General features: G+C 39.5%; 1 protein-coding gene across 3 annotated transcripts; it reads left to right on the top strand.

The window, feature by feature from the left end:
* Positions 1-4,517: 4,517 nt before the first annotated feature.
* Positions 4,518-24,449, top strand: LOC114565301 (oxysterol-binding protein-related protein 1). 3 transcript variants are annotated; one of them, XM_028593256.1, is made up of 28 exons: positions 4,518-4,643; positions 4,974-5,107; positions 5,256-5,341; positions 5,809-5,883; positions 6,025-6,133; positions 6,228-6,313; positions 6,747-6,891; positions 7,078-7,145; positions 7,831-7,875; positions 8,286-8,359; positions 8,752-8,815; positions 8,958-9,059; positions 9,197-9,322; positions 9,452-9,530; positions 9,904-10,010; positions 15,188-15,356; positions 16,954-17,140; positions 18,973-19,048; positions 19,555-19,689; positions 19,926-20,023; positions 20,154-20,336; positions 20,412-20,519; positions 20,797-20,886; positions 21,102-21,228; positions 21,320-21,436; positions 21,585-21,708; positions 21,798-21,888; positions 23,036-24,449. In XM_028593256.1, exons 2-28 carry the CDS (start codon positions 4,984-4,986, stop codon positions 23,136-23,138), a joined length of 2,898 nt encoding a protein of 965 aa, XP_028449057.1. In that variant the 5' UTR covers positions 4,518-4,643; positions 4,974-4,983; the 3' UTR covers positions 23,139-24,449. The 3 variants fall into 3 exon arrangements, with proteins under 3 accessions (XP_028449057.1, XP_028449055.1, XP_028449058.1); XM_028593254.1 differs by having other exon boundaries at positions 6,022-6,133; XM_028593257.1 differs by lacking the exon at positions 5,809-5,883 and having other exon boundaries at positions 6,022-6,133.
* The last annotated feature ends 351 nt before the right edge of the window (positions 24,450-24,800 follow it).

Genomic DNA, 24,800 nt, shown 5'->3' with positions numbered 1-24,800 from the left:
TGTAATATAAATATGCTTTGCCTGTATAAAATATGTTTAACTACTTCATACATACTAAACAGAATGCAAGCAAAGTGTTTCAGGGAAGCAATGAATTTGGCAGGTGCATTGTCGCTGGATTTAGAAATACAAGTGCGGCGACTCATCTGAAATTGGAGGGCACTCAGAAACAAAGCAGTGACACAGAGGGTACACAGAGGCTCTGGTCTTGCTGATTATACTGTGCCCTGCTGTGGCTCTCCATTACTCTAGTACTCAAGTGGTTGTGTTTGGATGCTGGGCTGGAGTACTGATGCTATCATACTGTAACAGTGTGGCTATCTACAGTAATCAAAACTTAAGTTAAACGTTAACAGTGCACATCCCTATTCTCTTGTTAAACCACAGTGGAGGATTTGTTGGAGATCATATATCATATATCATCAGTGTGTGTTGCAGTTTACAAATCAGTAGTACAAATGGTCTGCAAAGCTGAGGCAGATACTGTATTTTATCATAAATATCAATAATTGCTGTATACTATGTCTATGTATTATATTGTAAACTTAAAACCTAATCAATAACGTATTATTGATTAGGTTTTAAGGTTTAGAAATAGATATATTTACTGTAAACTGTAATGTCAAAACACCCAGTCCTGACATACATTTAAAAATGTCAAGTATTAAAACAATTAATTTTGATTATTTTGTTCATACAGTTTTAGTAATGGTTCAGGAACAATGCACTTTTTATGATGTTAGAGGAATATTATTACTTTTTGAGAAATGCATCCTCCAACTGTTCAGGCAGGGCTTCATCAATATACTGGGTATGGGCTAATTGCCATTTGAATATAACAGAATCATCCCCTGGTAGTCTCCATCTCCACATCACATCAGAGCTGTCACAGTTTACATAATAAATACTAATCATTAATGAGAGAGCTGCACTCATATTTGGATGGCTTCACAGTCTCACAGTCTGTTTGGCAGAGAAGCTTGTGAGATGAGGGGTGCTGGCATTTACCGTATGCTCCAGATCCACAGAAGCTCATTGAAATGCCGTGGGTGTGCCTCATCGTGACAGTATTGTGACTTGTTAAATTTTTTATTTCATTTTCAAAAGCTCCAAGCTGGGTAATCCGTGTATCGCTGTACCCCACCCTAATATCTAGAGTGTACAGTAATTATTACTATAAGAATTATGTAATTATTATCAGAAACCTTAAATGTTGAATAACCAGAATGCACCATGTTTAGCAGAAAAACAGAAGAACAGTTTACGAACAGAAAAAGTAATTGTAATTAGCACGTTTGAGCTGTTTCAATACTAATAAAAATAAAGTAATTTTATTATGTAATCAGTCCGGGTTGCAAAGTGACAGCATGGCAAATATAATATAGATTTTTATATTTCTTTCAAATGTTCGCTTCTACAATGATGCATACAGCACTTGTTTCCACTCATATACTTGGGAAGACTTGCTGCTTCAACTTGCTTTTGAATACATTTCAGGTATTGTGTTGTAAATGTTAAAAAAAAGAAATTATACATTTAAAATGAAGTTGCTTACTTCAATTTCCTTGGTATCCTACAGTATCAAGGCAGTAAAATCCTCATGAATATAACAGCTTAAGTGTCAACATCAGTAGCAGTGCTATTGACAATATCCTTTCGTGCAAATAATGGCTATATCTGATGATTCAAAGAAGAGACAATGCATTTGAAAGCATTTCAGAGAAACAATGCATGTATCTCCTGATGAGTCATATTTGAAGTGAAGGTTACTTTTGTAAACTTTCATTTCCATATAAAAAGCTATAACACAAAAAAGACAACAGAGAAAATAACTAATTAGATGCACCATTTATTTTTCTAAAACCTCTTCACCCTCAACTTAGGTGTAAATGACAATGCTATACAGTAGACCTTAAAGGTGCTACACTACACTTATGGTCCATCCACACAGGTTTTTTTTTAACTTTTTTTGCCTGGTTGGAGTTTGACGGAGGACTGTGCAGGCGTGGGTTAGGGTTAGGGGTTATCCTACAAAGTGCTGTACCATTTCTCTGCAATTATATTTTCTTGTTTCTTGACAAGAAAAATTCAGCTTACAATGACTCCTACGACACTACAAAAAAAAAAAACAGTAGCCATGATTATTAGCCTAGCCATCCGCTGTGCTTATGCTGTACAACATGAAATATATCAGAATGAAAAGTGATTAATGGTGGCTATTATCTTCAAAATATGTTTTGCAACTACAGTATATAAAAACTGTCAAAAGAAGAACAACCAGACGTGATTCCTTTGAAGCTAATCACTTTAGTAGGCAAATAAGCTTCTCCTATTCAGAGAGCTCCATGTGAAGGGAATACAGTAGCCTACATGCTGTACTTCCTTCCCCTACCTTTCCTTTGCTCGCAGTCTCTCTCCCTGCCTGTCCCTAAAATGTCCCTGCTGGGGATTTTATCTCCTGGTTCCTTTTGAAGCAGTGGCCTCTCTTTGCCTCCATTATCTTGTAATTTGTGAGGGATTACGCTCTGGAGCACACACAGTCCACCCTGTTGCTTAAGAACTGTGACAGCTTACAATAATTGCCATGCTAATTAGCAAGAACTACCCCAGTGCGCTACTTTCCCTCACCAGACCTGATTTGATGAATATGCTTTGATTAATGTCTGCAGCACTTTCAATAACTTCCCAACCATTACAATTAAATATATAACCAATGACTATTATGTTAACAAATAAAATTGAGAGGCTACTGTTTCTGAAGAACAAAGGCAACCTGTATTCAGTCCTGCCACTGAGAAGGTTTTATTTAGGTGCAGTAATGGGGGCAGTAATTGCAATAAGATCAATACAAAAATCCCTGGAGTGTGAAGCAAATTATGATCAGCTCAACCATAATGACTTGAAAAGAGCACCTTTAACCCATGATGCATTTCTCCATTGATGGAAGTGGTTATTCTTTTCTATCAACAGCATTAGAGCATATTACTAATTATAACCAACAACCAGATTTACACTTAAAACTAAAAGTAAGCAACGATTTCTTCCCCTACATGGTGCGGTCCACGTGGTGCGGTCTACATGACCCTGTCTGTTTAAACAGGTGAGATAGCAAAGATTGAGCACATTTTCTCCCTTATAGTCTGCAACATAATTTTAGCTCAGGAGTCCTACTATTATATAAAGATAATGGTGCTTGGAACCGACAAGCCAGAACATTGCTGTTTTTGTACATGATTGCTTTTTGCAAAACCGTCAAATCTGCAATTGTTAGCAGTGAATGTGTGGCCTCGTTGAGAGGACATTCATATTTGACATTAAAGTAACAAAATTATATTTGCAAACATATATTTGATACAAAAGGTAGGTTGCATGCAAATGTAAAACCATGTACAAAAAATATTTGTCTGGCAGATCTTATTTGTTTAGTTTTTTCTTCTTTGTCAGAGCAGTTTGTCTTTGGCATAACCATTATGGTTTCCTAGACTAGTTACACTTAATTCCCTGTATGTTCTGACGGACGCATAAGCAATTTAAGCACCACTGAGTTGCCTCTTTGGAGCACTGTTGGTACTTTAAAAGCTCACATAACATAGGGCTGATTAACAGACTTCTTTTACAGATTACGAATGCTGCTGTTACTAACCAAACTCAGTCCTCTGTGGCATTGTTTGCAAGTGATTTAGTTGCTTCAGCATTTAAGTCCTATCCCATTGGATCTTTCTAATTATGTCTATCCCTTGCCTTAGCCTAGGGGTTCCTGGTCAACACAGCCCCTTAAAAAGACATCTCTCTTTTCACAGGTGTTCTTTGAAGTCCTCTCTGACGCGTACTGTACCGTCTTTACAGCATGACCTCCCATCATCCTCTCTGCAAAATATGCACCTGCCTCAGGGGACCAAATTGCTTGAAGTAAGCAGGGCCTACAAAGCCACACACTCAGCATTGATCTTCAATACCTCAAACATGTCTGAAGCTACTGTTTTCTTCACAGAATAGAGCCCAAAATGTCTAGAATGAATGACATTTAAAAAAGAAGTAAGGTGCAATTAAGTTCAGAGGTTAAAATGTAGCTGTAATGCATTGGTTTCTGTGTGGTTTTTGCACAAACTTACTGTTTCACTGACAGAAGCTTAGGAAATAATTAGCTCTAACCTGTGTGGACATCACCTGGTGCGGAAAATACTTCCATCTAGCGTACAAAAGAAGAATTAGGCTTTGAGGGATTCATTAACACAGCAGGCCTACTATTATAAGACCAACACAATTCATAGAACCACCGAATTTGGAAATATTGTATATGGTCATGTAAAGTCAATACATTATATTTTAAATTGACAAACATAACATGTGTGTAATTCATGGCACAATTTAAACATTATCAAAAGATTATTGTCTATCGCCATTCACTACCTTTACTAAAATATAGGCTATGTAACACACACACACACACACACACACACACACACACACACACACACACACACACACACGCTGCTGCTGCCTGGTCACATGATGGCTTACAACGGCTGTCAGCTGTTTGACATGATCAAATTTCGGCAGTCAAGTGTTTGGTACCCCAGCTGGCTAAACCAGACCAAAGTCTGCGAGAGTTGGGTGAATTAAGAGTTGAAAATCCTTTACCTGTAAGTCTGATGTTATTTCATTCTAGTTAACAAGCTGAGTTAATTAATGTTCAAGTGCATTCCTGCCATATAGCTACTTTGAGAATGTTGTGTTGTTGGTTTTAGTTCACCCCTCCACATTCAAGCTAAAAGAAAGTAAAGTTAAATATGCTAGCTAGCTAGTTAAGTTAAATAAACGAGCTAACTTAGCTAGTTACTAAACTTGTTCGTACATACTTAACGTTAATTTGCCGGGAAGCTTTGTTCACCTTCACTTGTTATATTTGCTTCTGTCTAATAATAAGCTTTTTGTCCCCAATATCTTGGACCAAATTATTGGGCCAAATGAAGTCAAGTCGTGATGGAGACAGATACACTTGAGGAAAAGCTTCTCCTCTACGCTAAAGCGGGCAGTTGTTCTCATATTCAAAGGCTCCTTGAGTCGAGAATAAACCAAAGCAGCTCTCTAAACATCAACTTCAGATGTAAGTATTATTATTATTATTATTATTATTATTATTATTATTATTATTATTATTATTATTATTATTTAACGACGACATTACCCGCCGACTAGCAATATTTCAGGGAACGTTATGCTAGCAGTATTCATGTTTCTTTCTGTCACTGTAGCTAGGTCTAAAGCCAGCTTAGGATGGACACCCCTCCATCTCGCCTGTTACTTTGGACACATGGATGCTGTGGAGAAGTTACTCAAGGTGAGAGAGTTGGTTTATACTATATTATGTCCAGTAGAGGTGTGAATCTTCACTGATCTCCCGATTCGATTACGATTATCATGTCTTCGATTCGATATCTCGATGCATCACGATGCGGCAAATACATTTTTCTATTTAAAGCCATGTAGGATATTTTAATTCATAGCTTTTCAAGCTTCAAAAACAAGACATTCTGCAGTGCTCTAATACTAAATAAATTGGATACATAAAACTACCGCACTGAGCACATGGCACTTCCTTAATGTGCAAAACATAACAGAATATGTAAACAGAAATGTTGTTAGGCCTACATTAAATTGTAAATAGAAATAATCGTTTATGAGCCTGCCGATTATCTGTGCAGCATCGTCCATGTCCACGATTCGATGCATCGATTATTTGATTAATTTCAACACCTCTAATGTCCAGTACATATTTCCAGCCAGTGAAATGTAACATATTTGCAGGCAGGTGCTGATGCAAATTTGCAGGATAACATGGGTGACACACCTCTACACAAAGCAGCCTATACTGGAAGAAAGGTGAAACACAACCCCCCAAGATGCTGCATTGATAACCCTTTTTTCCACCGAACTACTTTCACCGACCTCACCAGATATTTTCCCACTGAAGCTTTTGAGTGATGAAAAATGATGGTAAGATTTTTCCTTTGTCTTAAGGAGATTGTTCTGTTGCTGCTGCGGTATGATGCTTGTTCCAATATAATCAATGGAACAGCTCAAATCCCTAAAGATGTCACAGAGGATGATGAAATCATTACAATGCTAGAGGGTATGAAGTATTTTTTTTTTATTTATTTTTTTTTATTGGTGATGGCTTTTCAGATCAGCTGGCCTTGTTCTCAAGCAGTGTTTAATTTGTGCAGCTGCAGAGAGAAGAGCAAAAAGGCGGTGGGAGGAGAAGCTTCTGGAAGCAGCCAGAGAGGGTGACATTTCCACTCTGTCTAAACTGGTTAGCATCTGACCATTCTATCAAATATTTTTTTGCAGAATATATTACACTTTGACAGCATCTTCTTTACTTAAAGAATAATTCACATATTACACCAGTGCCTTTTACAGCTTTTGATGTCTCTGATATTTTTAAAAATAAAATGCGCAAACTACGGAATTACATTCATATTTGCATGGACAGGAAGCTACAAGTTGGAATCCGAGACAGCTACAAACAAGACCTGTACCAATTTTCCTAATGGCCCGCCCTGTTTTAGCAGACCAAAGCAGACTCTTCAGAAAACCACATTTAGGGTTATCATTTCCCTTGAAGTGGACACTTATTTGGATATAGATGAGTTTCCATTGCAGTTTAGATGTATAAAAGAGGTAAATGTCAGTAGCTTTCACTTAAGTTGTTTTCTGTTGTTCAATTGTCTTCTGTTTTTCAGCTCAGTGGAAAAGAAGCTCCAGATATTCACTGCAGGGACTCAGTGGGGAATACGCCCTTACACTGTGCAGCCTACAGGGGGCAGAAGCAGTGCATTATAAAGCTGCTCAAGTCTGGAGCCAGCCCCAGTACTAAAAACAACAATGGTATATGACTCAACGTTTTAACATCACCCCCTTATCACTCTGACATTTATTATATACATATATTCTTTAAAATGGTGATTTTTAGAGTGCCAATTTGTTTTTAAAGAATACACATTTATGTAAATACTGCAATACGTTGTGCTAGTTTTGTTCCCGGCTTTTGCATGATCACTAATTGTGTTGCAGACCAGACAGCGTTAGACTTGGTTCGCAGTGATGAACTGAGACCAATTCTAGCAGCCTATCAAGACAAGGTAAGTGCAGATAAGTAGTTTTTAATCACCCTTTTAATTATATGAGGTAGGTACAGGAACATGAACTAAGGTGCAGTAGCACATGTTCCCATCTCTTTGCATTTAATGTAAAAAAGAGGAGTGCATGTACCACAGTACATGCACTCCTCTTTTGCACTGTCCAACTTGAGCTATCAACTCTACACCACATGGCTATTAAATTTGGTGTAAGTCATGGTCGACAAAGGATGAAATAATTATTTTGATGAAACTCTGGCCTCTCCACCATCACCACCATTGGGCCAAAATCTAGCTAGGAACAATCTAAATCGAACCAAAATATAGGTGCACTGCAGCACGCAACTATCTTTCTGCACGTTCTATTTTTTATTTTTTTTTTACAAATCTATAAATGTGTTCACTTGAGGTCTGGTGACTGTGGAGAAAAAGCCTTGCAAGTCAGCAGTCCTTGCTCCTGCTTGGATGTCTGATAATCCTGGCACAGATTCAATGCAGAGCATTGCATAGTCATGGTGAAAATAAGACTAAGTACTAAGCTATTAAGTAAATGAAAATATATATTATTTATCTCTGAACTGAAATACACTGAGGTGAGTGTGTCTGGTCTCACCAGAAACTCTTCATCGTTGTCAATCAGGCTCTGTCTGTACACAAGTCTGAGAATTATTATTTTTCCCCCACAAAGGATGTGAGCAGTGGGGTCCAGAAGATTGAAGGCCCTCTTTGGAAGGTACCCAGATGTTGAAGTGTATTCTTTTCTACTCTTAATGTCAGCCAATGTTTTTGTTCAGACTCCTCCACATCCTCCAGACTTTACTTATTCCCTGTTGCTCAACACAATGTCATCATTATTATATACAAAAAGTCCAGCCTTTTCTTATTTTTTGTTTTGTATTTCAAGTCTTAAAGTGTTATTTGTAAATTTGTTTATTTTGAATTATCAGTAGTACAAAGGTTTAATATATATATATATATATATATATATATATATATATATATATATATATATATATATATATATATATATATATATATAAATATATATATACAGTATATATATTTATACCCGATTCAGTATTATATATTTTATCTTCTTTGTTACATAGTTTATCTGTTATTGACTTCACGTGTCTCCAACAGAGTTCACTTTTTCTTGGATGGCGATCCCACTGGGTGATAGTTGAGGATGGAACTCTCTCCTGGTATCCCAGACAGTGAGATAATTTTATACTGTATGTATGCAGTTTTCTTGAAAAATATAGTATATACATGTGTAGGATATGTTTTCTGTATGCATGCTGTTTGTCATGGTAAAAGTTTCTCTCTTGCTACTCCATCCTTGATTGGCGTGTGTAAAAAGCCAAATTTAATTACATGATGTCTTGTCAGCTGTAGTGGCTGAAATAAAAGCAAATCTCTTTTTCTCCAAATAATTCTTGTTGGAGATAGAGGCATTAGGAGTAGTGCAACAAGGATTCAGTGAAAACTGGAACCTTAAACGGTGACTACATGTGCACTGTAGGGTAAATTGTTGTTTTAGTTTATACAGTGGGTGTCCATGTCAAAATGCCTTTGTCTATGTGCTCTCCTTTATTTTATTTTCTAGGGCTGATGCGCTGGCTGGTGTCAGAAAACAGGGCTGCAAGTCTCTGACACAAAGCTACTGCACGGTAAGTAGTAGAGGTTAGATGGTTATTGTAACCGATTAACCTTTATTACTACACAAGGATGCTCACTCCACGTATGACATGGTGATATTTGACATCTAGTGCAGCAAGCGTGACTGTATTGTAAGTCATTTTGTCATTGTAGGTCAAACCATGGGATCATTGCTTCTTCATGCTCAGGTGCTTTGATGACACTGTACATTATTTTAAGGTCCCCTCAAAGACAGATTCAGTGGCAACAAGAAAAGTAAGATGAGATTCACCTTCTATGCTGTTGCTATACCCACCCACCCCCCCCACCATTCCTCAATCTGACTGAGTTGTCTTAAGTGTATCTGCAAGGGTGGACAACATTGTAAATGTTTCTGATATTTGTCCACTTAGAGATGGTTGGATGCTTTTGAGGCACATTCATCCTATAGCACTCGCCACTGCACCCAGGAACAGATTATCAATGATGCAGATGGCGATGGTGGCGTGACAGTGAGGAATCTATCACAAGCCCTTCAGGTAAGATTAAGTTCAGACCTTTTTTAATAAGGTATATTGTTAGGCAACAGTAGGGAGGATGTTCTGTTCAGGGGTTAGGGTTAGGCTAACCCAATTCCAATGTATCTTTCTTGTACTGTGCTCTTGCAGGCTGCCAACGCTTCCCAGCAGCAATTGGAGAGTGAAGTGTCAATATTTCTATCGATGGTGAAGAATGAGGAGAATTGTGGTAGGAGTCCTGGAGTTGGTGTCGTATCGATGTAGCGAACCCAGTCTCCAATTTTTTATTTTTTTTAACCTTTGGTAATTAGCATGTAAAACATTACAACATTCTCTGTTTTAGACCTTTCAAATGTATTTATTTCAATGTACATTACAAATCTTTGGGGTGTGGAGTGTTAGTCAGACAAAACCATAAATTTAAAGACCTGGCCATGGGTTTTGGGAAAATAGGCATTCTTTCACTATTTTCACACATTTTGGAGACTAAATTATGAGTTGATGAATCATAATAAAAAATAGTCTACAAATTAATATACAAAATAACCGTAGGTTGCATATATCTAAACTGAACATGTTTTCTTTTTTATATTTTTGAAAAGCATTGGCTGCCCCTCTTTTACTGAAAGCCAAAGAGACCAGTGAGCTCTCCAGAGAAACCTGTGCTGCTCTCCATCAGTGCCTTGAACTGCTGTCAAAACAAGAGGAGGTAGGGAAACCTCTGCATCCTAATCAGGCCTGTATCACCATGTAAACGGTTGGATAAACAAACAAACGACATACAATACAGTTGCCTTTAGGGTTTTGGCTATATTGTCCACCATCAAATCATTGCTCACACATAACTAAATGCAGCCAGAACCATAAAAACATTGCAGAAGTTTATCTAATATACTGTATTGTTATGTTTGCTACGCAGGTGAAACAGCGTTGGTCTTGTGATGCCGGAAATTTGACATTTAAATTAAATCTCATCTAGTAATCGGCAATCTTGCGCTTGGTTTTGGAAGCTTCTTTTTAGATTAGCTGCAGCCCACTAAGCATGTATGAATATTTATATTATTGATTCCCATAGCTCTAACCCACGTGCTGCGCTCCTATTGGCTGGATAAATTATATGAATGATTACATAATCCTTAAGCCCCTCCCCTTTACGTTAGCTCCTTCATACCTGTCCGGTTTGAAGTTTGTGTGTAGCCCATGTCCACCTGTCCAAGTGCTGTGCCCTTGGGGGAGGGGGGGGTATCAATGGAACAGTGCGATAATCACTGGCATGTCTGTAGGAAGGACACAGGCAAGATCCGCTTTTATGCTTAGGTCTGCATTCAGCTTGCAGATCAGAGTGTAGAGACACACACACACACACACACACACACGCACACACGCGGACGCCCTTGGACTGGATCCACACAGTCCCGCTCAAGGGAAAGGCTGTGCATTGAGCGAGAGAAGTGAAGCGCGTGCATATTCACAGGCTCAGATGGAGAGGCATGTATTCTCCCTCACACAGTACAAATTTACGCTCACAGGCACACTTCCACATGCCAGAGCATCTGAGCTAAGGAGAAATAGGAGGCAGTGACGGCACTCTCATCCAGTATCTGCACAGGTACAAACCAAACCGTTGTTCTTCTTGTATCGGTCTGTCTGTGTTTGCAATGGGCTGGTCCCTGATGATTTACTGTAGCGTAACGTGTTTGAAGTTTGGCATAGATTGGATTTAATCTGATGTTTTTAGTGTGTTGCTGATTTTAATGGTTGATCTGAAGCATTGGCATTTGCGAAAGCTATTCATCAATATGCAGAAAGTCATTATTCTTTGATTGAATAATCTGAATTCAGAGTGTTAAATTGAGCATGTTTGAGGTGGTACTGAGTGGTACACTGCTGATTGCATCTTTTTAATGTATAATGTAATTGTGTGTGTGTGTGTGTGTGTGTGTGTGAGACTATTGTCTTGTAAACCCATTGGCAAAGAGGAATTACAAGTGTGTGTTGAAGATTACTGAATTAATTTTCCTCTGTCATAGTAAAACTTGTTTTTGGAAGTCAGCTGGATATAATACTGCTCAACAATGCCCAAATGCAGCATGTTTACACCTCGATGTGGGCATTGCCAAACCACATCATCTTAGTATGAATTGGCAAAAGCTGCTGTCCTGTCACAAGGAATAACCCGGCACTGTTATCACAGGAACGCAGAGAACATTTATTGCAGCCTCCTCACCCAAGAAGCATTGCAAGTGTCATAACAATGGACACTTAATGAATTTGTGACAACCAAATGAGAAGAAAATATCTCAACAAGCATCCAGTGGTCTTATGCTAAACTGGTACTACTACATGTACTAACTGGATTATATTTTCTACACTGCTGAGATTGGCTGTATTAGGTAGTATTAAATCTAATCCTCCATTCTCATTGTCCTGGCACAGATGCCTCTGTAGTAGTACATAACATACAGTAGTCACATGCTGTTGTGGTAGTGCTTTGATGTTCAGGCAGATGTAAAATAAAGAAGCATGATTCACAGCAAGTGAAGTTTTACCCTTCCAATAGAGTATTTGTGGTCTGACCCATTTCAGCAGTTGCAGAAATGAAGTATGCTAGTTGGAGTGCCACATTTATACAGGGCATGCCAGGCACCGTATGGTTGGTGACTACACAGCATTTAAAGTGTAGAGGTCTGTGCTGCTAACTCTCATATACACACACACACACACACACACACACACACACACACACACACACACACACACACACACACACACACACAACCCAGATTTATAAGCCCAAGCTTTTCTTTGTGTTTCTCATGCAGCAGGCTTCCACACCTGTCAAGAAAACAAATGGAGGCTTACTGCATGAAACCACTTAGTGGAGACACACAGATAAGCATATCTGTCAGTTTGTATTTCTGTGAAGGCAGGAGAAGGGCAGCATTGTTTTCTCTGCAGTCATTCATAACTTTTTTTTGGCAACAGTCAGTAAGAAATCAGATTGCCCTTCAAACCCTTGGGGATTGGAGAGAGTACAAAGTACCGTTTGACCTTTTAAATAAAGCATTGCCACATGGGTAACTGTCTGACCTACTGACTGTCATCTCTCAGCCAGGAGACACTTCCTGCTTAATGTTTGTGTTGGTCCCTGCACTGACTTCTTTCTTTTTCAGGTAATACGAGATCTGGATAAGAGGAGGCAGTATATATTCAACCTTATCTTTTTGGATTCTGACCAATTAAGCCAAGGGTCTGTATGTACTGAGAAATACTTTGTAATTGGTACTGCAGCTCTCTGCTGCAACAGTACTGGCATCACGCTCAAATCAAATATTTGTTCAGTAGCTTAGCTCCCAGCCATCATATAGTCATGTACAGTTTGATATACAAATACAAGTTACAGATATTACAGGGTACTGTATAGAGCTAGAATACATTCACCCCTGAGATTTCCTCCCCCCCCCCCTCAGCAGAGAAAGCAAACTTCTAGAACAAAGTGAATGCTCTACCCTTTAGGGTGTCGGCCAAGGAGAAGCTTCCCTCCCAGGCTCCAGCAACCGCTACTGCGCACACAAAGCCTCAGCAGGGCTTAAAATAGCGCTGTTTGTGCTCTGGAGAGAGGATGCTGTGAGTGCAAAAAAACTGGCTGGGATAGTTACACAACAAAGTGTTCTGTTCCTGGATGGGCTCTTAAGCCAAGTGCCTGGGCCTGGGAGTGTTACCACAGGCTCCTAAACAGCGATATAATTTACTTTACACCATATATTTTAAAAGAGGCTTGAATTAATTGGGGGCTTGACCTCCTTTTTGGCACACGTGATATGTGAAATGGGTCTGTTTAGCCAGTGTTAGTGTGATTTTGCTGTTGTTCATTGGAAGCATGTTAGAGGTCATATTTTGGGAAAGTGTTAGATTTGCACAAATAATTTAGAACAGTAGGATAAGGCTGCATTCCACTGTAGGTGCAAGACAACTGTTGGTGTGAAAGAAGCTGCTTATGAGTTTCTGTCACAGTTACAGCAAATATCTTAGTGCGACATGAAGTCCTTGTGTATGTTCAAGTACACAAGGATACAGGCCTCTATAGAAAAGTGCTCATGAAAAATGTTAGTGTGATTGTGGGTTTTTGGTTCCATCAGATGTGTGTGCATTTGAAGAAATGGAGCGGTACAGCAAGGTCATGAAAGCTTCAGTTCGGATAAACCCAGTGTAGCTTGAAATGTTCTGGCCAGAGGTGTTTTATTGCTCTCTATTGCAGAGTGAGGTTCTGCATATTGTTGCACATAAGCCTTTCTGTACTGTATGTATAATAATGTTTTGCTGAGTCAAGTCTAGTGCACAAAAGAAATCCTGTTTACATTATGTATTTTCAGTAATTTATTTGCATAATAAACCCTTAGTTGATATAAGGGTGCTCAGATCAACTATGCGTGGATTGGACTTTATTGGAATTTATTACCAAAAGCCAGATCGACTGACAAGAAGGGGAAAAAAAGCAATCAGCAAATTGGTGAATATATCACTGTGTTTTCACTGCCTCATCCATCATGTGTGGCTGATCTCCACCACACAAGAGTCTGAAGCAGTTGATGTTCCAACTTCCCGGAATAATGTTGGAGCTGCTGACAGGGCTATGATCTATATACAGTATATTTATTTATAAATATCTTATGATTTTAAAAAGTTACGTCAAAATGAGCACTATTTAAAAAAATAAAAATAAAATAAAATCGTAGACACGCCAGGTGTTTTTCACATTTGGTACTTTTCATGGAAATCACAGATCATGGATATCTCGGAGTAGAATTTCATAGAAATTATCTTTTTGACCTCGTTGGATCACGTAGAATCTCCATTGTGATCACTGAAACATTGCCCCCATGGTGGTTACTGTATAGCCACACATCTGAAAGGAAAGTTGGTGAGCCACAGATACTTTGTTGCAGGCATGAATTATAACCCACCTTGAGCACATCAGCAGATGCGTTGACAGGCGCTTCTTTGTGCATGGCTGTGTACACACAACTACTAATACTACTGGCAGTGTAAGAGATGAGGATGAACTTTTCTTCTTCAATGGAAGACTTTTCAGTCTCAGATTTACACTGTGATTTGCTCCAGTCTCTCTCCGCTGCCTTCCTCAAGGTGACTGTGGGAGTGTTTAAACTGTGGAGGCTTTGCTCGATTTTTAAGAGCATTCTTATTACCGGTATTTTCAGTGCACTTTATTTGCTTTGTGAATGTGTTTTTGTCTGCTTATAATACTTAAAAAATGAAAACTTTAAAAAGGACATTTATGAACTCAATGCATTTCTAAGAAAAATGTGTTGTTATAGCCATTATGTTCTATATAACTTTTGGTTTTTGTTAAGTGTCCTGTCTTCTGTTTAGCTAGTAAAGAACGGACAACAGCAGCGTTAGACAATAGGAAATACTGATCTGGTCTGTCCCCCAGTGGCCTGGCTCAGGTTGCCCTTAATAGATACTCAATCCTGGGCTACAGAGCTCTCAGAGACTGGGGTGTTTGGTTCCGACTGGAGGAAACCAGATATGTGGGCAGGGTTAGAACAATGACCTGTCATCAGAACCACAAAGACGCACACACTATGGCAGCTACAGAAGCAGATCAATACCTTCAAATCAATCACACCAGTCAATTGTGTGTGTGTGTGTGTGTGTGTGTGTGTGTGTGTGTGTGTGTGTGTGTGTGTGTGTGTGTGTGTGTGTGTGTGTGTGTGTGTGTGGTGTGTGTGTGTGTGTGTGTGTGTGTGTGTGTGTGTGTGTGTGTGTGTGTGTGTGTGTGTGTGTGTGTGTGTGTGTGTGTGTGTGTGTGTGTGTGTGTGTGTGTGTGTGTGTGTGTGTGTGTGTGTGTGTGTTCGCTCGCAGGTGTGGAGCCTGAAGTTAGAGCAGGAGGTGGAGAAGAACAAGGCTCTGACAGAGGCTCTACACACATTGGCAACTGAGCACCACAAACTCAAGCAGTCCCTGTGTAAGAGCAGGAGGCCGTCTACGCTCAGTACCCTCACTGAAGATGACTTCTATGATGCTGTATCAGGTCAGCAGCCTCTAGGTGCACAGTTAGTGAAGTAATCAAGAAGTTAATATCTTACGGGGGTTAGTATCAGTATATCTTGTTCTTCATACAGTGTCTTGGCCAGGTCATAGATTACACAAATTAAGTCTCAAGCATTATCTGAATTTTCTTTCCTGGTAATTTTCTGCTTTTACTAATGATGCACTTTAAACTAACGTTGAGTTAAATGCATTATTCGTTGAGCTGCGCTCATTTCTTCCATTGCAGAGCTTCTGTAAGAACGGTATTGTATGGAGTTTTGGACCTCTAGTAGTGCTGTCCACAGTTTGGCAGTAAAGTGCAAAGCACCTGGGCAGGGAAGAAGAAGAGTGGAAGCTTGCAAACATAGATGTAAACAATGCACAATTTTAAACATTATAAAATGGGTGGGTGGTTATACCCAATAGCCTTGTTATTTTTGCGTGTCCATTGTCAAAAGTTGAGAATGGTACCAATAGAACCGCTCCTTTCAGTCCTTTTTTTTGTTTTGTTTTTTTGTTACCCCTCTGTTGGAGTACTTAGCTAACTGATCCGATACTAAAAGGTGGAGCTAGAATAAAAAGGGTTTTCAGCTTGTTTCTCAGCGCATGGCTGTCCACGGCTCTCACCATCCGGTAACACCCCGCCTTCATTTAGTAGTAGCGTCTGCGGTGAAAATGCAAAACAGATCTAGTGTTTAGGTACATGTGGGTACAAGTTACCTATGGTTCAAAAAGTACTATACTGAAAGTGTTTGATGGAAACACGGCTAATGATATTCCTTTGGCACTTTATCGGTCTCTGAGATTGCCCAGATAACGCTGCCAATATCCTCTTCTCTTATACTCAAGTGTAATGAGATAGTGATTAGGCTGACACCCACTGTATGTTTACCATGTACAGTATTTGCATCAGCAACATGTCTGTGGAAAAAATGGACAAAGTTTGCTTCTTTGTATACCCAAGCCTCGCCATGGTGATTATTTACACTAGACTTTCTTTTACAACATGTTGAGCACTACGGACCAATCTTTCTCAGGAATCATTGCATTATTCATAGATAGCCCTGAGTTATATAATAGCTAGAGACAAACTGCCTGTAGACTCTAAACTGTGCTCAGCATATACAGTACATGAAGATGTTCACATGCTGAGGTGAGTTGTGTCTGAAACTGAAATTTCTGTCAATACATTGTTCAGTATGCAAGCACATGTTCTTACAATAAGCACTGATAACTCAGACTAGCATATACAGTCCTCCATCACAGTGTACACACACTATTCTCCCATCCCATTGTGTATGTGACAGTACCTGTAATGTCACTGACAGGGGAGGAGCAGCATCCAGAAAACGCAGAGCAAACAATGTTTGAGGAAATGAAGCCTCTGTGTGGCCTCTCATTGGAACACAATCCTCAGGTGGGGATTAGGTGGCAGCAGGGAGGGGGAAGTTAGATAGGAACTCGAGCACAAGTGCTTATTCGCAGACCGTGTGCTGTTCAGGCTGCAGCTTTTTGAGCCGGCTACTCAAACCTGTATGTGCGTTGGTGTGCGAGTGTTTGGCATGACCTGGCATCTGCCCCCTGTCATCATCCCACAGAGTCGGAGCTCTCGGTGAGCGGCTTCCTGTCTGTGGCTAGTCAGTCTTGTGAAGAGGACGAGGGCCGAGACAACCCCCTTCTCAGCAGCCTCCGCCATCCCAGCGCACTCGGGGGACCTACCGGAATGTCAGGGGAGGGTAACCATGGCAACCAACCCGCCCAGTACAATGGAGTCGAGAAGCACAGGTGGGACATGCTCCTGTTATGATGTCATGCTTGTTTACTGGCTTAAATGATGCAAAGGTACGAGTGGAAATATCATGGTATGGTAATACCAGCCATAGTGAATACTCTTCAGACAACCTTTTCACTGTTTATTATGTGCAAGGCTTTGTTAAAGTGGTTTATCACAGCTGGTTGCAGGATTAAGTAGTATATAACTTTATATTGCTGAGCAACTAAAATAAATATTGTACGTGTGACTTTTTGATATGCGTGCCTGATGACAGGTTGCAGACTTCAGCCAATCCACAGATAATGGCCTGTTTTTTTTGTTTTTCCTAACTGATCCAACTCTCCAGGTGAATAATCAACCTAGTGCTTGGTGGTTTTTTTTGTGTAGATTTCACAATCTTTTTCATTTCCGTGGATGCTGATTCTGGCTTGGCCTCTCTTTCTTAATCCAACAAGTGATCCATGAATAATTCAGCATGTGCTGGCTCAGAGTAGGAGTTGGAGGAAAGGGGACTGGCTGGCTGGCTAGCTCTGTGTGCATATGTGTACGCTTGTGTGTGTCTGTGTGTGCATGCATGTGTTAGGCTGTGTGTGTTGTGCATTAAAGATTTATGAGGTGTCTGTTTATTTGGAAATACTCTTGTCATTCAAAGATATGTCTGTCCCTGGGCCTAAGTCTAGTTGTTTAACATGTGTCTTACTCTACATTTCTATAAGGACCACTCTAATATAAAGTCAAAATGTAATAATAATTGCTATAATACAGTACATGCTTAAAGGATTGAATAGGGATGTTGACGTGTAGAACCATATTCTAAGCTAAATGGCTGAACAAATTGGACCATCTAATCTAAAAAAGTCAAACCTACAGGTCCCGTGAATCTTCAGACATATAAAAGCCTGTTGTAGGTACCATTTACTTTAGGAAAACCCCTTTATCATTTTCCAGTTTTTTTAAAAGTCCAATGAAGAAGTCCTCTGTAAAAAATCTATTTTAGGGCCGAGTCTGGTGAAACACAAACTATGCCAGAGGTAATAGTCTGCCAGGCATCACTGTGCTGCTCATCCTACAGATGGAGCAAACCCCCCACCCTTCTACCTTTGTTTATTTAGCTGAAGTAATGGCTTTTATTTGTGTAGTTGCTTCAGCACTCAGTTTTAAACAAGGACACCATCTGCCTCCAGCAAGCATACCTGTAAAACAGTCCTCACTGCAGATGTTAGCAAGGCTGGAAGATAAACTCCGTCAACACAGACCAGATTTAGTCAAGCAGCAAAGGCTTAGAGAGGGAGTAGGAAAGCAGCTGCATGTGTATAATATAAGACAGAGAAAGCTAAATCATAATTAATCTAAAGGGTATGCAAATGTACTTATCTTAAAGCCAAGCTTCATATACAAAAAGACCAATTTAAGGAATGCATCTTGTAACCATACGGTCTTGTAAAACACACGTATGCAGTTGTACATCCATTCATGGGTATTGCATGAGGCTTGACCAGACCAGCTGAAAGCTCATTAGTTTACAGGTGTCAAATTACTTTGTACCCAAATGGTGGTTCAAGCTGTGTTGTCTGCTCTGCAGCTTTTATATAGTATAAACAAAATTCTAATGTTTTTAATGTGTGGTTTTGTGCTTAGTGCCACATTGAAGAAGTAAATCATTTTGAGTGTGGAGGAGACCAGGTGACATGCCCAGTGTTTGGCTGCTAAGAATTGACACAAAATGACACAAAATAAACAATCTAATGATTTCCGATTTAATAACGTGTAATCTTCTTTATTAATGTAATTGTCTTGTATAGTTGACAGTGCTTCTCCCACTCTTTATAACACTGTCTTACAGAACATCTCTACCGGCTCCCATGTTCTCCAGGAATGACGTCAGCATCTGGAGTATCCTAAAAAAATGCATTGGCATGGTGAGAACTGACTAGTCTCCTCAGACAGATTTACCCTTTATTTGTTGTGCTTCAATTTACTGTTTGGAGGAAATGAATGCTGGCTTGAGATATTATTGTTTTTAAGTAGGCTTGGTGAATAAAGAAAGTAAAAATGACCTAAATAAAAGTTAGTTAATTAAGATAAATTAGTATTTGTACTTCCTCCTTAAATTATGACTTTAGAAATATAGTCATTACTATCAGTGTCTTGGATTCCTAAGGGAGCTCAGTCCTTACCCAGCCTCTGCCTGGATTTAATTACATTTAATAATGTCTATTAATGTTTTATTCCCCAATTAAATGTGGCTAATGATTCATGCATACACAATTCAGTAGGCAGGCAGATACACAGACACGCATGGGGTGCAGATGGTACAGTCATGTGGTTGTTGAATTAAATATGTCAATTATGCACACAATCCTCTGCCCATGCAATACTCTGTTTTCTCACGGTTTCTTTTATCTTCTCCCACTTTCATTTTCAGGAGTTGTCAAAGATTGCCATGCCTGTAATATTTAATGAGCCTCTGAGTTTCCTCCAGCGGTTAACAGAATACATGGAGCACACCTACCTCATCCACCAGGCCAACGCCACAACCGACTCTGTTGAGCGGATGAAGGTACCACAGTGCAAAGTTTACTTCCTTAATTAAAAACAAAGATAAGTCTAATAGTGATTTGTCATTTGTTTCTTCTCATACAAGGTCACATTATCTAATTTAAAATTCAAATAGTAGTGACTTTCTAGCTTTTCATAAAGTACACAAGACTCAATAATTGTATTATATTTTCTTATAATTATCAAATATTGAATTAGTTACCTGTAATTTGGTTATAATACTTGAGTGCTCTGTAGTGTGTTGCAGCATTTGCTGTGTCAGCTGTAGCATCGCAGTGGGAGAGGACTGGGAAACCCTTCAACCCACTACTGGGGGAGACCTATGAGCTCATCAGGTAAGACAATGGACTCCTCACCTTGTATGCACTAATATGTTTCATGAGCACACCTGTACACAACCCATATTTCATATAGTGAAGATGTATACTATAATGCAATACCAAACATGTCCCTGTTCTCCATCAGAGACGATTTGGGCTTTAGGTGGGTGTCGGAGCAAGTAAGCCATCACCCTCCAGTCAGTGCCTTTCATGCTGAGGGCCTCAATGAGGATTTCGTCTTCCATGGCTCCATCTACCCCAAACTCAAGTTTTGGGGAAAGAGCATAGAAGCTGAGCCCAAGGGACTCATCACACTGGAGCTGCCCAAGTGAGTGCACTTTGATTCTTTTATGTCTTCTCATGTTACTTTTGTCTTTACCTTTTTGCTTCCATGTCTCTGCAGATATAACGAAGCATACACCTGGACAAACCCCACCTGTTGTGTCCACAACATCATTGTTGGTCAGCTTTGGATTGAGCAGTACGGCAGCGTGGAAGTGCTCAATCACAAGTAATAGAAATTCCCTTCTCTTTGTGCTGCTCCGTGTGTCTTGTTTGTCTGCACATGCATTCTCGCCCGGTTCATTTGCATGCACGGAGACTTTTTGTTTCTGCGCTCTGCAGTGGGGTGTTGATCTACTTTCAGATTCAGTGTATTGATCATGGGAGCAGAACTGGGACGGTTGCCATTAGAATAGAAGAGCAGGATAATTAATGTTTGAAAGCCTCAGCTTGCAGAAGGAGAATTGTGAAAGGGAATTGGTAAACAGCCTGTCCTTCTGTGGCAGGACCGGAGAGAGATGCAGCATGATGTTCAAGCCCTGTGGCCTCTTTGGAAAAGAGCTCCATATAGTGGAGGGATACATCCTTGATAAAAGGTATCCTCTTCATTTAATTACCAATGATTTAATTATTCATCTGATGTTTAATGTTGCCTGAAAGTAATTTGGCATATGTATTGAAAATCATTTGAACACAACAATTGAACAGTTTTACTCATCAGTATTGTCAGAACGGTGACGCTCAGGGATGATGTATCAAATATCAAAGGCATCTAAAGCTGTGTTTTTATTGGTTTATTGTATGTTTGCAGCAAAAAGAAGCTCTGTGCAATTTATGGCAAATGGACTGAATGCCTCTACACAGTAGACCCCGCTACCTTTGAGGCCCACAAAAAGACTGACAAAAAGAATTTGGATGAAAAGAAGGGCAATAAACAGGTATTAACAATTGACTGCTTTTAAAGTCACCTGTGTTCTGCCTCCATTTTGTTCAAGTTAAACTAATGTGCGTGCGTCTCTGTGGCCCCAGAGCAGTCCGGATGAGGAGCCAGAAGAGATGCCTCCACCTGACGCTGAGACAGCCCAGGTCATCCCCGGCAGTGAGCTCATCTGGAAGATAACGCCACGACCAGACAACTCAGCCAAGGTACGAGAAGACTGAAGTGGTGGAAGGAGAACAATTTGTACATTTCAAATAGAAAAATCAGGCACAATAGCTTAAGATGATGTACTGTTATTTTGTTGCTTTTTTTCCTCTATGGCAGTTTGTGGTAATTGAATTCTCTCTCTGGCAGTTCTATGCATTCTCTACGTTCGCCATGCACCTAAATGAGCAGGAGAAGAGCATGGAGGGAGTTATTCCCCCAACAGACAGTCGCCTCAGACCTGACATCCGCGCCATGGAGAATGGAGATATAGGTACAGTGTATGACCTTGATTTGAGTCCCTTTTTATGCCACACCATCTCTGGCGGTATTCAAGTTTCTATATCCATGCCTTTTTTATAGATTTGGCAAGTGCAGAGAAGAAGAGACTGGAGGAAAAACAAAGAATGGCCCGGAAAAATCGCACCAAATCAACAGATGAATGGAAAACGAGGTCAGTTAGTGAGCAATATGATGTACTGTCATTGCCCCGTTGCTAATTTGTTTTTTACTAATTGCCTCCCTATTGTCTTGTGTTATCAACTTTCCCCTTTATTATAACTGAGAAGGAACGCTGCACTTGGCCCAAGGTTAGGTTCAAAGCTTTGCCTTCTTGCTGTTTTTTTCTAGTGTGAAGTGCAGCACTACACCACACCACCCTCCTCAGGACAAAATGCACAATTACAACTCTGTGCTAGTGAACTCATTTGTAGAGATACTGGCACTTATGAAGACACAGGTGTTTGACACTGGGTATTTAGTTTGAACAAGGAAGACTAGCAACATTTTTGCCATGATGTAGTGTAGTTGTGCTTTTTGTGTGCGTTTCAGTTTGTGTGTGATTCTTCTCTTACCTGTAAAACAGTCCTCACCGCAGATGTTGGCAAGGTTGGAAGATAAAATCCGTCAACACAGACCAGATTTAGTCAAGCAGCAAAGGCTTAAAGAGGGACTAGGAAAGCAGCTGCATGTGTATAATATAAGACAGAGAAAGCTCATCATAATTAATCTAAAGGGTATGCAAATGTACTTATCTTAAAGCCAAACTTCATATACAGAAAGACCAATTTAAGAAATGTCTTGTAACCATACGGTTTTGTAAAAAACACGTATGCAGTTGTACATCCATGCATGGGTATTGCATGAGGCTTGACCAGACCAGCTGAAAGCTCATTAGTTTACAGGTGTCAAATTACTTTGTACCCAAATGGTGGTTCAAGCTGTGTTGTCTGCTCTGCAGCTTTTATATATTTTATATATTAATGCTAATGTTTTTAATGTGTGGTTTTGTGCTTAGTGCCACATTGGAGAAGTAAATAATTTTCAGCACTACACCACACCACCCTCCTCAGGACAAAATGCACAATTACAACTCTGTGCTAGTGAACTCATTTGTAGAGATACTGGCACTTATGAAGACACAGGTGTTTGACACTGGGTATTTAGTTTGAACAAGGAAGACTAGCAACATTTTTGCCATGATGTAGTGTTGTGCTTTTTGTGTGCATTTCAGTTTGTGATTCTTTGCTGATCTCTCTGTTATCCCCAAGTGCTGTACCCCATAACATTAAATAGATCTTCTTATTGTTAAAACTCTGCAGGTGGTTTCAGCAAGGACCCAACCCTCACAACAAAGCTCAGGACTGGCTCTACTCGAAAGGCTACTGGGACAGAAACTACACTCACCTGCCTGAAATCTACTAAGAAGTAGAAATGCACACAATTATACCATACACATGAATATCTACTTTAACCATCTTTTGGATGTTATCTGTTGTACTGGGGTTTGTGCAAGGGCTCCCTAGCACATGCAAAAAGGTCATGGAGTTGGTACATAACAGCAGGTTGGGTTGAGAAGATAGGCTTAAAAATGTCTTTAAAGCTGTCAAAAGGCAGTCAAACACTGAATAAACACCAAAGGCATAAATTATTTAATAGTGTGTGAACAATGAAGCACAAAAACTCTTTTGCGTATTTATTGTGGTTGTTGACCACTTAAGTATGGTATAGGCATGTTTTTGAAAATACTAGAATGTCTTTTAGAAATGTATATCTATATATATATATTACACACACACACACACACACACACACACTATGTTAGATAGATGGAGTTTAAACAGCAATCTTGGTTTTGTTGTTGGTAGTTTGTCCATAATTTCTGCTGGCCGTGGAAACATTTTACTCATCAGCTTCAGTGCAGAGATACATGAGGCAACACCTCTACCTACAGCTACAATGGAGTGTACGATGCATCCTGAGCACATCAATACGTTTATTTAACTCTGACACCGATTCTACTTTTCACTGCATACTATAATGCAGTGAAAAGTATTCAAATAGACCATTTGGGAACGTTTTCCTTTGTTTTCACTTAGCGGTACAATTGATGGTGCATAAAATTAGTGTTTAACTGTTCAAAATCTGCTTGTTTGCAGAGTCTGCGGCAGTGGATTGTAAATCTGTCTGGCTGTTTCCCTGCATCCTTCTTTCTCTGCAAAGATGATGGCAAGTAAAACGTTACAGATAAAGTTACTAGGACAGCACTCCAATTTAATATAAAATAAAATGTTACCACATCCGACAAGAATTGTGGCCAGCACCACAGCAATAAATCTTTTACAACTAAATAAATGTTAAAAATATCATCAGCCCTAAACTATGTACTGTATAGTTGGTGTATAGAGACTAACAGTGTTGCACATAAGTCTACCTGACTCTGTGGACACAGTAGCACTTTTTTGTAACTATACTGAAGCAGGGACACTGGCTCTGCACTTAAGAGATATTAAAGTATAATAAGCTATATTCCTGATCTATTTAAAATTCCAACTATTACAATAAATGCATGTGCATTACTATAACTATGCAATCCCTTACGTCCTTTACAATTGAGTACTGAATATTCCTTTTCTCATGTGCATAGCTGCTGTATGTTTGAGTTTTTTCTGTTTCTCATTTGGGTATCAAACTGAATTTCTATTGTTGTTAAATAAAAGCTTAATGTTGATTGAACTTTCTTGGTTTTGTGCGATTTGCTGTAATTTTAAGAAAACATGTCTGCATTAGATGGGTGTCTGTTGGATTAAGGTGTTAAAAGATGAGGCAGTCAACCCCACAACCCCGGTGTACCCTGGGCCATGTCCTACTTCATCATAAAATTGGTCTTGGCCTACCTGTTTTAGTGATTAACCACCAAATTATGCACTGTTATTTCACAATTCATCAATGGATCCCTAGGCAATCAGAAAAATCCAGGTTGAAAATTCCTGGCAGTAAATTGTACCCATATTAAGAAAAAAGTTTTTAGTTAATCTCATTTATATCACTGAGGGTAGACTAATAAGATTACAATTATTAATGCAA

This window comes from Perca flavescens, chromosome 12 (assembly GCF_004354835.1).
Source record: "Perca flavescens isolate YP-PL-M2 chromosome 12, PFLA_1.0, whole genome shotgun sequence".
NCBI lineage: Eukaryota > Metazoa > Chordata > Actinopteri > Perciformes > Percidae > Perca > Perca flavescens.
The sequence above is the reverse complement of the archived record's forward strand: the minus strand, read 5'-3'. Positions and strand labels throughout refer to the sequence as shown.